The sequence below is a fragment of the Suricata suricatta genome, chromosome 5 (genome assembly GCF_006229205.1).
Source record: "Suricata suricatta isolate VVHF042 chromosome 5, meerkat_22Aug2017_6uvM2_HiC, whole genome shotgun sequence".
Lineage (NCBI taxonomy): Eukaryota > Metazoa > Chordata > Mammalia > Carnivora > Herpestidae > Suricata > Suricata suricatta.
In genome coordinates this window covers 5,884,310-5,898,744 of record NC_043704.1, presented here as the reverse complement: position 1 = coordinate 5,898,744, position 14,435 = coordinate 5,884,310, and the positions used below count along the sequence as shown (strand labels likewise).

The 14,435-nt window shown below is 41.0% G+C and overlaps 1 protein-coding gene across 1 annotated transcript in view; it reads left to right on the top strand.

Annotated features, from left to right (window-relative positions):
• DSCAM (DS cell adhesion molecule) overlaps positions 1–14,435 on the top strand; it is a 680,888-nt gene that overhangs the window by 499,965 nt on the left and 166,488 nt on the right. The window contains exon 11 of the mRNA XM_029938933.1: positions 11,738–11,911. Within this exon, the coding sequence (XP_029794793.1) occupies positions 11,738–11,911 (174 nt within the window). The remainder of the gene's footprint in view (positions 1–11,737; positions 11,912–14,435) is intronic.

Here is a 14,435-nt window from a genome sequence, read left to right as displayed (position 1 = left end):
CACAACCCTGGGGGTGCTACGATGGGAGAATGACTTCACCCGTGTGAACCACTGCTTCCTGTGCATGTGGCAGATAAAATAAGGGGGCTCATGTGATAGTTTAGTACAACAATTCATAGTGAGCATTTATTTGGTGCCTGGCACAGAGCATTTAGTAGCATTAGCTGTCATTGTCATCATCACTCATGGGAAGCCAGTTGCCCTAAAACCATTTACTGGGTAGCCCAACCTTTTCCCCACTAACATCAACTGCTTTATAGTCTACGGGGGGGAGGGCGGGGAGGGGGATGTGTCCACTCAGGTCTGTTTTTGATGCTCTCTTTTATTCCAATATGTCCATTCTCACATCCGGACCATGCATATTAGAGGGTTAGCTCTTCCAAATGCATTTTAATACCTAGTACAATACTCTCCTCATTTTTGTTTTTTTAAAATGTCCTATATTTCACACATGGATATTTGTTTGCCTACTTCTTCTAGATGAATGTTAGAATAATTTTGTCAAGTTCTAAAAAAATCATTCTGAAAACTTTGGGAGATTGTAATAAATGTAAAGGTTAATGTGGAGAACAGGGACCTCATTAAAATATTGAGCCTTTCCAGCCAATGTCATGGACACTCTCTGCATTTATTCAGATTGTGCGTGTGTGTCCATTATGATTTAATTGCCTTCTCTGTGTGCTTCTGGCAGTGAGTATTTGTAAACTTCTGTCTGCAAGTGTCTTTGATTGTGTTCAGTGTCCTGGGTGAAGACATGGCCCGTCTATAGCCAGGGCTTGCTGGCTCTCCAAAGCCACCCACCAGAGAGGGGTTGTCCTTCATTTGGCAGAGTTCCTATTTTCCTCATTCTCCCCGGCACACAGAGGGCTGCAGTTGGTGTGGGGCCTCCTTGCCCCGCCTGCCCCTCTCAGAGTGTCTTTCTCCCCGCCTCTGCCTGTGTCCTTCCTCCCTCAGCAAAGGCCTGTACATGTAAGAGCGAACCTTCCCCAGCCCCAGTTTTCCTTGGATGCTCAGACCATCCATACCACTTGATGCACGGCAGCCTCACCTATGCTCAGGGATCTTCCAGTGTCCCCAGAAAGCTGTTCCAGGTTGTCATTTCTGCACCCACAGGTGCAGTCTGCCAGAGGGGCTGGCTGTCCCTTACCACCAGGTCCCAGAAGTTTCCTCTTGGGCTTAGTTAGTATCCACTCTCCTGCCCAAACCCTCTAAAGAGAGGAGGGCCTATAGGGGCCATTCTCTGGATGTTTCTATGCACTGAGCTCAATTCCAAAGTAGAAAATAAATGCTACACTCAGTACCTGGTCAGATGGCTCAGGCAGCCCCTCTGGAACCTCCTTCTACTTCAGGGGCTTGCCCTGGAGTGCCTTACCTTGGTCCTGCTGACCCCTTCTCTCCCAAGGTCAAGGTGGCATCCCAGGGCCATCCATAGTCCCTAGCGCCTGTGTCTAGGGATGACAGGAAGAACACACAGCATGGGGCAAGCCCTGAGTCCCTGCAGTTCTCCTGGCTCACCACCTGCCCCGCTTCTTCTGTGGGCAGAGTGCCCTGAGCCTCTGACCCCTGTGTTCACCCCCTTCCATCCCACTGGTTTGCTGGACCTGCAGCAGTCCCCCCAGGTCCTTCCAGCAATACCTGCTTCAAGCTCATGCACAAAGCTCAGGCTCTCAGGGCCCAATTCTTATCCATTGTCCTCATCCTCACTAGCACAGAAATATGTGAGGAGAATCTGGAATTAATACAAGGAAAGAGTTCAAGGAATCTAAAAAGGAGAAGACAATGCCTCCCTGTGATGTGAGTGGTGAGTACAAACCCAACTTCAAGGATGAATGTGGCTCCCTGTGTACAACCCTCTGAGATCCCCACATGGGACAGTGGATCTCACTAAGCATAGTGAGTTCTTGGGAAAGGACTGTGAGCTGAACAGAGAGGATGGAAACTCAACCTAGTGTTTTATTTTCTTCCTTGGATGGTAGACTAAATCTCGCCGTGGATGAAAATCGTCTGACTTCCTCTGTGCTAAAACAGGTGGGGTCTAGTGGCCCCTCCAGCTCTTCCAAGGTCCCTCCCCCTCCCAAAGAAGCTGGAATTCTGCCAAGCCTTGGTAGAGTCACCAGGACAACGGGCCCTGGGCCCTTCAGGTGCTCCCTTTCCTTCTTTCTCTCTGCTTCTCCTTCTGACCTCTTCCTCATTGTCTTCCTCACTGCCCTCCAGGACAGAAGCAGCCACACCCAGGGCAGCTATGCAGGGGTCTCTTGCTGCAGGGAAAAGGTGGCTGAAGGCCCTTTGTGGCAGATACAGCCGCACGATCCCAATGCACAGTCATGGCGGCCTTGGCATTATCATCAAGCCGTTTCAACTCCCTGAAGGAGAGATCACATGTTCTGTCAGCAAGTGCAGACTTGTGGCAGCTCATGGTTCTGTCTTCTGCTAAGTATGGAGGGAACAGTATTCTGTCTTCCTGATTAAAAAAAAAAAAAAAGAACCCTTGCCAATTAGGTATAAAGTCAGCAGTTGGCATGCTGAGCGAGTGAACTCCCATGTTGTACCCACCCCTGGGGCAGGCATGAAGCTAGCCCACCCAAGTGAGGTGGTTTTCTCCAGATCCAGGCCTTCAGTATAGACATAAAGGAATTAAGGGAACAAAATTGAATTACACAGTGAGCATAATTATATGCAGATTTACAAAACAGGAGGCCTTGATGCTGACCCAGTTAGGGTGTGTTCTTTTATCAAGAAAGGATTTATGGGGCACCTGGGTGGCTCAGCCGGTTGAGCGTCTGATCTTGATTTCTTCTCAGGTCCTGATCTCATGGTTCATGAGTTCAAGGCCCTTGTTGGGGGTCTGTGCTGAGCATGGAGTCTTCTTGGGATTCTCTTTCTCTCTCTCCCTCTCTCTGCCCTTCTGTCTCTCTCAAAATAAATAAATAACTCATGCTGCAAATAAATAAGTAAAGAAACATGTTTTAAAAAGAAAGGACTTAATACCAGGAAGCAGACGCATGCAAAATTTTAGGAAGTGTGGGAGAAACTCGGCTGCCTTTCTGGAACTTGAGAAACGTGGCAACCTCGAGAAGCTAGTCTCTTCTGTGGTTACAGCCACCTCTGCACGAACACAGGGATTCGCCCTCCCAGAAGGGACCTTGGCCTCTGCCCATGCACCGACTTGTTGCTTTTGAAGGAGAATGATGGCTTTTCCTTCTCTGCACCTTCCAAACTGTATTCAAGTGCCTCTCACTGGTTGAATGTAAACCGGAGCCTAGCGACAATTCAGTGGGAAATGGTTTTTCTCAGGCTTCCAGTCCCTGCAATTTAGGGAAGAGAGCAGAAGGGGACCAGTAGGCTGAGGATGGACAGACCATCACTGATGCAAGCATATGGACAAAATGTCACATGTACATGCTGCACAGCCTGGAAGATTCTCTCTTTGGGCTTGGGAATAGCTTTGCAGCCCAGACCTGGACCAGTGCCTCAGGACCCTGCCTCTGTCCACTTCTGGGTTTTTCTCCGGAATGAGACACCAGAACTCAACACTCAGTCACTGAGCACTGGTCCCATGTGCAGCTGCTCGCTCTGGAGCAGGTGCAATGCTGCTGTTGGTCCTTGCTTTCCTCTCCCATCTCCACGTCGGTCTTTGTACCTCCTCACTTCCTGCAACCCACCAACTATTCCCAGACAAGGAGAACCTCTGCCTTGAGCAAGCAGAGCACACTCATTCCTTGGGGGAACACCACCCTCTCCATAGGGACAAGAGGGATTGTTGTTTTTAGGTCCTTAGTGGGCAGAGGGACATGTTTCCAGCTTTACCCTTTGGGTGCAGCCCAGGGAATACAGACAGATCTTCCTTCTGCTGTTCTGCTGTTTGACTTCAAATCAATGTTATTCCAGCCCTCTCAGGAGACTCCCTGCATGGGCTCATTGACCAACTTCTTCCGTTCTTATGTGGGCATTTATGTGCATGCTCACGCGCCCTTGCTTCCTTTGGTGAACAGTAATCATAGAGCTTGGAAATGCAGTACCCTTCCTGTTCCATATACAATGAAATTAAGGATGCAGAGAGAATTGGCTACTTGCTCAAGGGCACAGTTCGTAAGTTTCCAATTCCTCTGACTCTTGGCCAAGTGCTCTGGCTACAGACCAGCAAAGACTCAAGAGTGGTAGAAAAGATGAAACAATCACCATCTTGGCTGCTGCCTTCCAAGTGGGTGTGATTGGTGATGCTCAGCTCTTCTTCTCCCCCCTGTGCCCAACTCCACCACCCCCCATCCTTGGGAACCCTGCTAAGCATATTGTTCCATAAAGAAGAAAGGTCACACAGTGTTAACACACCCAGTAATTCAGTATGTGCCTTACATAATGCTTTAACATTTTCTTTTCATGCAATAGAGCATTAAAATTGTCCCCACTTGACCCCAGCTATCCACAGAAAATTGGCAGCTTTTTAATTAATGACTCCTGGCTGCTTTAGTGTACCTTCCAGCTAATTTCCCAGAGTGCTTGCCTCATGCCAACAAGATTACAGAATTCTGAATATTGTATGCACCGCATTCTATTTTACTCTTTACAATAATGATGAACCTAAAGTTGATGACCGATAATTTTATCAAGCTGTGACAAAGTCTACTTCCCTCCAGCTGAACAAATGGGTAACCCTTGGGACTCTTGATCTTACAGTAGATGAATTGGTTCACTCTTCTGTTTAGCAAGCGTGATCAGATTTATAAACTGTGTAACTCTTCCAGTGAGGTTCACTTGCTCATGAAAAAAAGATTTAATGTTTTTCAAATGCATTTATACTTTATTTCTGTCTTTGTTAAGACCTTTTAATAATGAAGAGGCTTCTCTTAGTCTACATAGGAATTAATAGATAATCCTTTTCAGCAATTTAACTGAGACACCTTAGCTTAATGCTGTAATTAGCTTTATGTTGTAATTCTTTAGTATAAATGTGTCAAATGTGAAAATTCTTTAAGGAGGGGAAAGTATACCTTTTTTGACATGAATGATTTGAAAAAGCATCATAATCCTTCAGATCTATTAACTGTCTCAGATTCTATCAGTATTTCACTAGATTTTTTTAAGGATGTTATACCCAGTTTTACATAATTTATAAATCGCATTGTACTTTCCAGTTTCCTGGTTTTCTGCCTTATGGATATATTTTTAAAATCCTACATTTAGCTGAGTGTTTAGATTGCATGTATTAAAGTTGATCTGGCTCCCTTCTTGTGTTTAACTTTGAGAAAGGAATCAATAGCCTTTATAGGTTTTCAAAATGTGGACCAAATTTAAGCACTTAAATAAATACTAAAGGCTTTTTCTTTAAGTTCTAATAATATCCTTCTATACTTGCCCTAAAGAACATGTTATCCATAAAAAGGAATTTTACAATTTATAAAACCAAAGTTTTAAAACATACAAGCAACTTTTACAGGAGAAAAAAACATGATCATTTCAATAAACAGTGAAAGACAGTTAATAATATTCAACGTCCAATCTTGATTGGACAAATATAGAAAGAACAAATATAAATTTGTGTAAGATCGGAGTATTAGAAATGCCTTATGAGACCCAAGTGATTTGGCAAAAGTCCAATAGATACATAGGCAAAAGATACAGATGGACTGCGCACCAAAAAAGCAGGTACAAAGTGCCAAAACGTTCATGAAAAGATGTTTCAACATATTAAAGGCAAAACAAAAAAAGAAAAACATAAAAAAATAGTCAGCATGCTAATTAAAATAATGATGAAGATCAAAAAGATCAATCATGTACATGCATGAGGAAAAAATTAGCCCTCAGCCAACACTGATGGAAATGAAATTGCTTTTAGGAAGCAACTTAGCTGTATATTTCAACACTAAATGTGCAGAATTCCACTCCAAGCATTAATCCAGCAGATTGCCTACCACTCTATTGATTGACTGATAAGTGGAGAGATTCCTTGCAACATGGTCCTTATTCTTGTGCAGTAAGAAAGACAGAAAGTCAACTAATCATAAAATCATTGTAAGGAGAGATATTTTAAAAAGCAGTATTGTGTACTTACTATATGCTATGCCATAGTTTAAGAACTTCAGTGCCTACATCACCTTATGAAGGAGATTCTATATTATCTCCACTTTTACAGGTGAGGAAACTGAGGAATTAAAGACTACCTCATTACTAGTTTCTCAGTGTTATCGGTGATCTGTTGCTTTGTAACAAATTATCACAAAAAATAAGTGGCATGAAATAATGTATATTTATCTCCTTATGTCTGTGAGTCTGGAATCTGAGTAACTCAGGCTTAGCTGAGTCCTCTGGTTTAAGGTCTCTCCCAGCACTGCGGTTAAGGTTAAGGTGTTTGGTCAGGGAGGAAGGCATGTCAAGGCTCAGCCTGGGAAGAGTCTCCTCCCCAAGTCCCCTTATGTGGTTGCTTTGTTGTGTGGCAGGATTCAGTTCCTCACAGACGGTTGATTGGAAGACACCCTCTTGGGGGCCTCTCCATAGGGTAGCTCACATTCCCCACACTGGGCCTGCTAGACTCAAAGAGAGAGAGAGAGGGACTGAAAGAGAGACCACAGAGGCTCCTGGATGGCTCAGTCAGTTGAGCAACCAACTCTTGATTTCAGCTCAGATTATAATCTCAGGATCATGGAATCGAACCCCACCTTGGGCTTCATGCTAAGCACAGAACCTGCTTAAGACACTTCCCCTCCATTTTTCCCCTCCCCCACTCACTCTCTAAAACAATAAAAGAAAAGAACAAAAGAAAAATATATATGCATTAAAAGAAGAGAGGCACCTGGGTGGCTCAATCTGTTACATGTCCAACTCTTGATTTCAGCTCAGGTCATGATCTCATGGTTACTAGGATTGAACCTCACATCATGCTCAGTGCTGACAGCTCAGAGCCTGCTTGGGATTCTCTCTCTGTCTCTCTGTCCCACCTTTGCTGGTGCTCTCTCTCTCTCTCTCTCTCTCTCTCTTTAAAAAAAAAAAAAGAACAAAGCGAGCCACTGATCCTTTATGACCACAGCTACATGTCCAGTATCTGACCCATGGTGGATGCTTAGTAATTGAACAATAAATCCCATTTATGTAAAATTAGAGAACATTTTTATATGCATTTATAAAATATTATAAAGGGTAGGGAAGATTATGAGATTGGGGTCTTGAGGAGAAAAAGAGCATTTGCTTTTTTACTGTTTGCTTTTTTGACCAAAATTCTCAGATCCCTAATTGGCATTCTCATGTTTTATACTCTAATAAGTAAACTAGCAGAAACTTTCATTAATTATTTTTCAAAACCAATCACTCATTTACTGGCATGTTCATAATTCATCAAACATTTGTTAAAAACCCTCTGTGAATTTCATGTGAATGAGGTTTTCAGTGATCCACATTACACATGTGTCTTAAGTTTGCATTTTCTACATTTGATAATTTCTCTATTCCCAGAAAGCGAACAGATTTAGGGGTCAAATTTTTTCATCTTAATTTTGTCTCCCTTCAGAAAGTATTCAGATGCTGATCCTGGAGAAAACAACATGTTGCAATTATGAAAGAAAAGCACTGCTACATCTTTAAAACTTTTCATCCTTGATTTTGAATGCTTTGTGAATGAGATAAATTAAAACCTTTTTCTACTTAAATGATGTTATGACATTTCATGCATTGAATGTGATAAAATACTAATCCAAATCTGTATTAGTTGGTATGTTCTTCCTTCCAACTTTACAGTGATCTTTCAGCTGTGTGCTTCTTACAAACCAGATGTCAGCCACATGTAAGACATGAGTCAAATCCTTCCCATAACCAGTCTTTCCATTGGATGCTATTAGAACACAGTCATGCTGCTTTGGTGGGATATCTTCTCTGGCTGCTTTTGTGCCTCATTGGCAGAAGTACATTGTTCTATAACAGTGTGGTGTGCAAAGCCTACAATATTTATTATTTGGCCCTTTTGGAAAATGATTTCCTAGTAGAAAGTAGAAGACCTTTTGGTCTTCATTAATTGTTAGCAAGAACTTTTATAGTTTTCAGCGATCCAGTCTTGCACATATCTTGTTTAACGAATTTCTTAGCATTTCGTGTTTTGATGCAAATGTATTAGTTTTTAAATTTCAATTTCCGATTGCCTGTTACTAATACATGAATAAATGAAATTAACGTTTAGTTGTGGACATCGATGTAGCCCATGACTTTCCTAAACTCACTATGCTTCTAGCAACTTCTTTGTAATTTCTTTTTGATTAAGTATGACTTACTTAGAAGTGTTTTTGGAGAAACCTTTCCTCAGGTTAGTCCATTGTCTTCCGAGTTTGCTATGAGGTTTTATCAGGATCTTGAATTCTGTGAAAAACATTTTTGTATCTGCTCACTGTATTTCTGTTTTGGTCTGTTAATATAGTCAGTTTCATTGACTAATTTCTGAATTTAAACCAACCTTGCATTCCTGGATTAAATCATACTTGGTCATGATACATTGTTGTTTGTATGTTGATATACCCGATTTGGTAATGTTTGGTTAAGGATTTCTACAGCTGTGTTCATTAAGGATATTGGTCTCTGGTTCTCTTTTCTCATAAGCTTTTGTCTGACTTTGGTATCAAGGTAATGCTGGCCTCATAAAACCATTTGTAAAGTGATTTTGTATTTTCTGTAAGAATTTGTGTAAAATTGGTTTTATTTCTTCTTTAATTATTCCATAATATTTACTCGTGACGCTGCCTGGGTTTGGGTGTTATTTGTAGAGGGTTTTTTTTAAGTATAAATTAAATTTGTTTATAGATATGACTATTAGATTTACCTACTTTTTCTTGAGTGATCCTTGATAGAGTGTGTCTTTCAGGAAATGTATCTATTTCATCTAAGTTGTCAAAATCATTGGCACAAAGTTATTCCTAATATTTTGCTGTTATCCTTTTAATTCAAGTAGAGGCTGTAGTGATGGCCTCTTTCATTATGGTTATTTGTAACTTGTGTCTTCCCTCTTCTACATCGGTCCACCTAGAGGTTTACCTACTACAATGTTTTGTTTTGTTTTGTTTTCAAAGAGCTAGCTTTTAGTTTTACTGATTTTCTCTATTGTTTTTCTGCTTTGTATTTCACTGATTTGAGTTTTTCTCTTGTTTCCTTCCTTCTTCTTACTTTGGGTTTTTCTTGCCCTTCTTGTAATAGTTTCTTAAGGTGGATGCTTAGATAGTTGATTTGTGAACTTCTTCCTTTTCTAATACAGTAATTTAATGCTACACACTTCCATCGAAGTATTGCTTTTATCTCTGTCCCACAAATTTTGATATGGTTTTAGATTCATATGTATATTCTTATTACTCTGGTGATTTCTTCTTTGAATTGTGAGTTATTTAGACATGTGTCTTTTAATTTTCAAATATTTGGGTTTTTTCCAGATGTATTTGTGTTATTGTTTTCAATTTTAGTTCTGCTGTGGAAATAGAACATAACATGTATTATTTTTATCTTATAAACCTACTTAAATTTGTATTATGACTAACAATATTGTCTCTTTTAGTAAGTGTCAAATGTGCCCTCAAAACCAATATGTATTCTGCTGTTTAGGGTGCAGAGTTCTGTAAATGTCAGTTAAGTCAAATTGATTAATAGTGGCATTAAAGTCGTCTATATTTCAAATCTTATTTCCTCTGCCCCTTTCTTTCTTTTCTTTTTTAGACTATAATTCACAGTGTTAGAATTTTTGATATAATTTCATAACTCCAGGACAGTCTATTTCATATTTTCCACTCTTTGGCACTTTTGCTTTTTGACTTTGGATGTTTTCCATTGACCTAGCTTTAGATTCACTAATTTTTTCTCTGCTAGGTCTAACCTGCTGATTAGCTTGTTTGAAGATTTCTTCATCTCTCACATGGTGGTTTTTGTTTTTATCATTTTGTCTCTTTTACAGTTTAATGGTTTTAATACTGCTTCTGAACTCCCCCCATTTATGGATATTAACCATAATTATTGTAAAGTCCCTGTCTAAGAGCTCCCTACCACAGTTCTGTTGATATTCTTTTTCTAGTCCTTTTTTCTTGCTTTTTTGTGTGTCTTGTAATATTTTATTGAATGCTGGCCCTGGTGCATAAAAGAAAAGTAGAGATTATGGTAGGTTCTACTTATTTCCAGTTCTTCTTATCTGCTTTTATGCTGAGGTCCTGATCCCTCCATCCTCTGCCAGAGATCAGATGGTTTATATACTCCACATCTTCTTGTGGGGCTTTTAACTCTTTGTAACTAAGTTTACCTAGTTGTCTGTAACTTCACCTTTCTAAGTGATTCAAAGAACAGCATAATTTTGTAGATGGACAGCCTCTCTTTTTTGGTGTTAGAATGCAAGTGACATTCTTTTATGTCTTTCTCCATCCCCAGCAGAAATGGAAATCTATTCTTTTAATTCAAGTTTTCATATGTCCTCCATGGCAGTTCTGTGTTGGTAGCAGCCACCTGTTGTAGGAATTCTATTTTTCTTGTTCTGTGTGAAATGTCCCCTTGACACATTATTAATGTCCCTGTCTCTTTGGTGGGACTGAGATACCTGGAGTAAAGATGAGGGAAGGGAGGTCACAGCCACAGTCTCTGCCTCTGTGAGCTAAGGGGTGCCAATAGGTAAGAGATCAGTTTGGTGCAGACATTGCGGGAGGCAGTGTCCACTTCTTGCATCCCCAGATGTAAAGCCTGAAGTTTCCTGCAGGCAGAGTCCAGTGACTGTGACAGTGCACGTGTTCACCTCCCATGTAGAATCCGGGGCCATGGAGACCAGCAGGTTATCTCTAGAGCATGCCTGTGGCTCACACTCGGCTTTCTCCAGGAAGATGGGACTGGTCCTCACCACCATGTCCTCCCCCCAAATCCTCAGACGCAGGTCACACACTAGGGAAGCTCTACCGGCCTATCAAGGCTTAGATCACACTCTCCCAGCTCACCCAGTGCCCCCTCCACAGGGGTAGGCAACATAGCAGGCTAATTCAAACCACCATTCTCCCAGAAATCACCCTAGACAGACCTTAGCCCTGCTTTTTACTATTTCTAAAAGATTTTTTTTCAGCATAGTTTCATATGAATCGTCCACAGGAGTCACATCACATCTCTGACTGCACCACATGTCAGCCAAGACATTTTCTCCTTGAATGCGATACTCTGCCCAGAGTGTGTTTTAATTCTGTGCTGTCTTACTGGCATGATCTGACTTATTTATTTCAATGACATTAAATGATATTAACATGCATGTGTGTCTAGCCTGGAGTGTGACCGTGCTTAGAAGGGAAACCTGCAACACTTGTATTCTCCCTGTAGACTCCACGCAAACCAAGTCTTCAAAGGCCCTGTCCCTGGAGCATTCCTTGTTTACATTTGTAGGCGTTCCCTGGGAACACAAAGCTTCTGTTTAGTCCCCAGAGAGAGGTCTCCTCCGGTGTTGTTCCACTCTGATGTCTTTGAATCATTTACCGGCTACTTAACACTCATCAAATTTGGCTTTTTGTGTAGAAACGACCTGTAACATCTCTTACTCTTTATCTCAGAGTTTGAAATTGTGTCATTTTAAATAAAATGTGCTTCTCTCCAAACAAGAATTTACATGCTGGGGAAAAAAAAAAATTCAGTGTCTCACGACCGCCCTCTATCTGTTAAACACTCCTCACTTCTCTTTACCAGTCTGGGTGAACTTGACCTCACTGTCTCCCCAGGTGTGTTTCTGTTGGCATCATTCTCCCTCTTTCTTATTCTGCTCCAGGTGCTGGGGTTCCCCAGTTCCAGCCAATTGCCCTGAATGGCCGAATTCAGGTTCTGAGCAACGGGTCCTTGTTGATCAAGCACGTGGTGGAGGAAGACAGCGGTTATTACCTGTGCAAGGTCAGCAACGATGTGGGCGCGGACGTCAGCAAGTCCATGTACCTCACGGTGAAAAGTAAGGAAGAAGAATGCTTTGTTTTATCTAAATAGGTCTTTTTGTGCTTAAATTTGCAATTGTCTCCGCACCCATTTGTTTAAGACGAAACAAAACAAAATGTTGGTTGGCTACAGCTGAGGTTTGAGGTTTTGCTTGCCTGGGACACAACGGAAAAGGAAGGCAAAAACTCAGCCTGTTGCAGTAGCCTGTTCCTGTAGCCATGGAGATCTCGCAGGTGAGTGGGCCTCTGCCTTTGGTGCCCACGTTTCTATTCTGTCGATTTTATTGTGGAAAAGCCTAACGTATGGTCTTGTATGTGCTCTTTTCAAACGCCTGTTTCCACTTCCATGCATTTTATGATTTACAAGCTGGCTTGTCCATAGGTTTCCTCTGAGAGATCCTTATGAAATCAAGCAGCCAGAAACCTCATTACCAAAGACACACAACTGCAAGACATGTAATACTCTGTCTAGGGTCCGTCTTGCTGACCCATTTTATGGAGAGGGCAACTTACAATGAAATTATTTTTATACTTTGGTAACTAAACCATCAAAGGAAGGACATAAAATGGACCAACTTTTATCAAGTGCTGCTTTTTCCAAATGGTGGTGTGCCTAGTGTACAGCAAATTACTTACGTCTTGGTCTGTTTGTGCAATTTTATGTTAGACAGATTGTGATCTCTTCCAGAAAAGGCTTCAATCAGCCTTTCTCTTTTTTGTGTTAATTGTGTTCTCGGTAGACTGGGAAAGACCTCTACCATATCACTTATTAGAGGGATTGAATTTAAAAGTGAATCTCAGTGGGTTTTACGTGTGTGTGTGTGTGTGTCTGTATCTGTGAGAGAGAGTTGAGCTGGTGGCACAAATACTAGTATCTGCCCTATTTCACTCAGAATTTATTTTAGTCAGTCCATTATTTCCACCATAATAATGAAAAATATCAAGCTATTTATTTGCTCTATGTGTATTTCATGAAAAAATTAAAGTTCGGAAATAGAGTTGCTTTAAAATGTCTTGTAGATATCCAATACATAAATTTGACTTATAAATTTTATACTCTGGATGAACTGATTTGCAAGAATCTGAAGACAGTTTGTCATATTGTTTAAATCCAAAGCTAAAAGGATAATTTAAAAAATAACAAATTGATAAAATATTAAGAAAACTGAAGAGCTAAAGACCAATGTTGACCAATATTGATCCATCTTTCTCCAGTAAAATAAATATATTTTGTCATTTGATTATATTTAATCAAATATGTTTGATTATAAAGTTGGTTATATTTTGTAACTTTGAAATATTTTAGAATGATAAAAATTCCACAAGGATATATCTGTGCTGTAATAGATACAGGGCCCTGTGAACGGTGTAAATACATCATCCATGGACTTATGTTTTGGAAGAAGCGATAACAAGGAAGAGTATAGGGCTTCCTAATACTAACGCAAGTTGGAGAATAATGTAATGTGTCATAGTTGTGCCTTTCAGAGGAGGATGTAACTTTTGTTTTGAGGGGACTAAGGAGAGTTTCATGGAAAAACATCTTTTAAATGGGTGGTATTTAAAAATACAAAAGCTTGGGGCACCTGAGGGGCTCAGTCGGTTGAGTGTCTGACTTTGGCTCAGGTCATGATCTCACAGTTTGTGAGTTCGAGCCCTGCATTGAGCTCTGTGCTGACAGCTCAGAGCCTGGAGCCTGCTTCCGATTCTGTGTCTCCCTCTCTCTCTGCCCCTTTCCTGCTCATAGTCTCTCTCTCTCTCTCTCAAAAATAAACAAACATTTAAAAAGCCACACAAAAGCTTATTTTCCCCATATTTCCTCTCTATACATCTTTGGCGCTAGTAGTGGGGCGTGGGAGAGGACCAGGAAGATGTCTCTCTGCCCTTAGTGGGCTTCCTTTCATGTGGGATGATTGGGAATGGGTGTGTACAACTCCTGTCTGGTGGAACACACTGGAAAAAAGTTCCAAACACAAAGGCACACAGACGAGGGCGTGATTTTCATGTGTGTAGAACCCGCACGTGTGCAGAAACAATATGTGGATTTAAGTTCAGTCTTGGAGGATGCGGTGGGTGTCAACAGGTACAGCCCTTGAGGGTAGATAGAGGCACTTGGGGAAGAGGGAGCAGAGAGCAGACAGAAGAAATGAAAACGCCCACGGCAGGAGGTAACTGGGTCTGAATGTTGTGCGCCGCATGTGGAGGGGGTTAGACAGGGAAACGTTTAAAGTGAGCAAATGTCAAACACAAGTGGTTCTTAGAGGCAGCCAATTTTAGATTTTCTCAAACCATGCAAATTGTTAGCAGAGAAATGCTTTTAGGTAACAGTTAATTCTGCCAGTTTTTAATAACCCTCAGTGGTTTGATAAATTCGTTGTTTCAAGTGTCTGGTATATTTAACCCTTTAAATTCATAATATTTGAATTCTGGAAAGTAAAAAGAATAATTTAAGATAGATACAGAACCACAAAGAGGAGATATACAACAAATAGAGGTGTGACTCAAATGATACCGGTAAAAAAAAAAAAAAAAAAAAAAAAC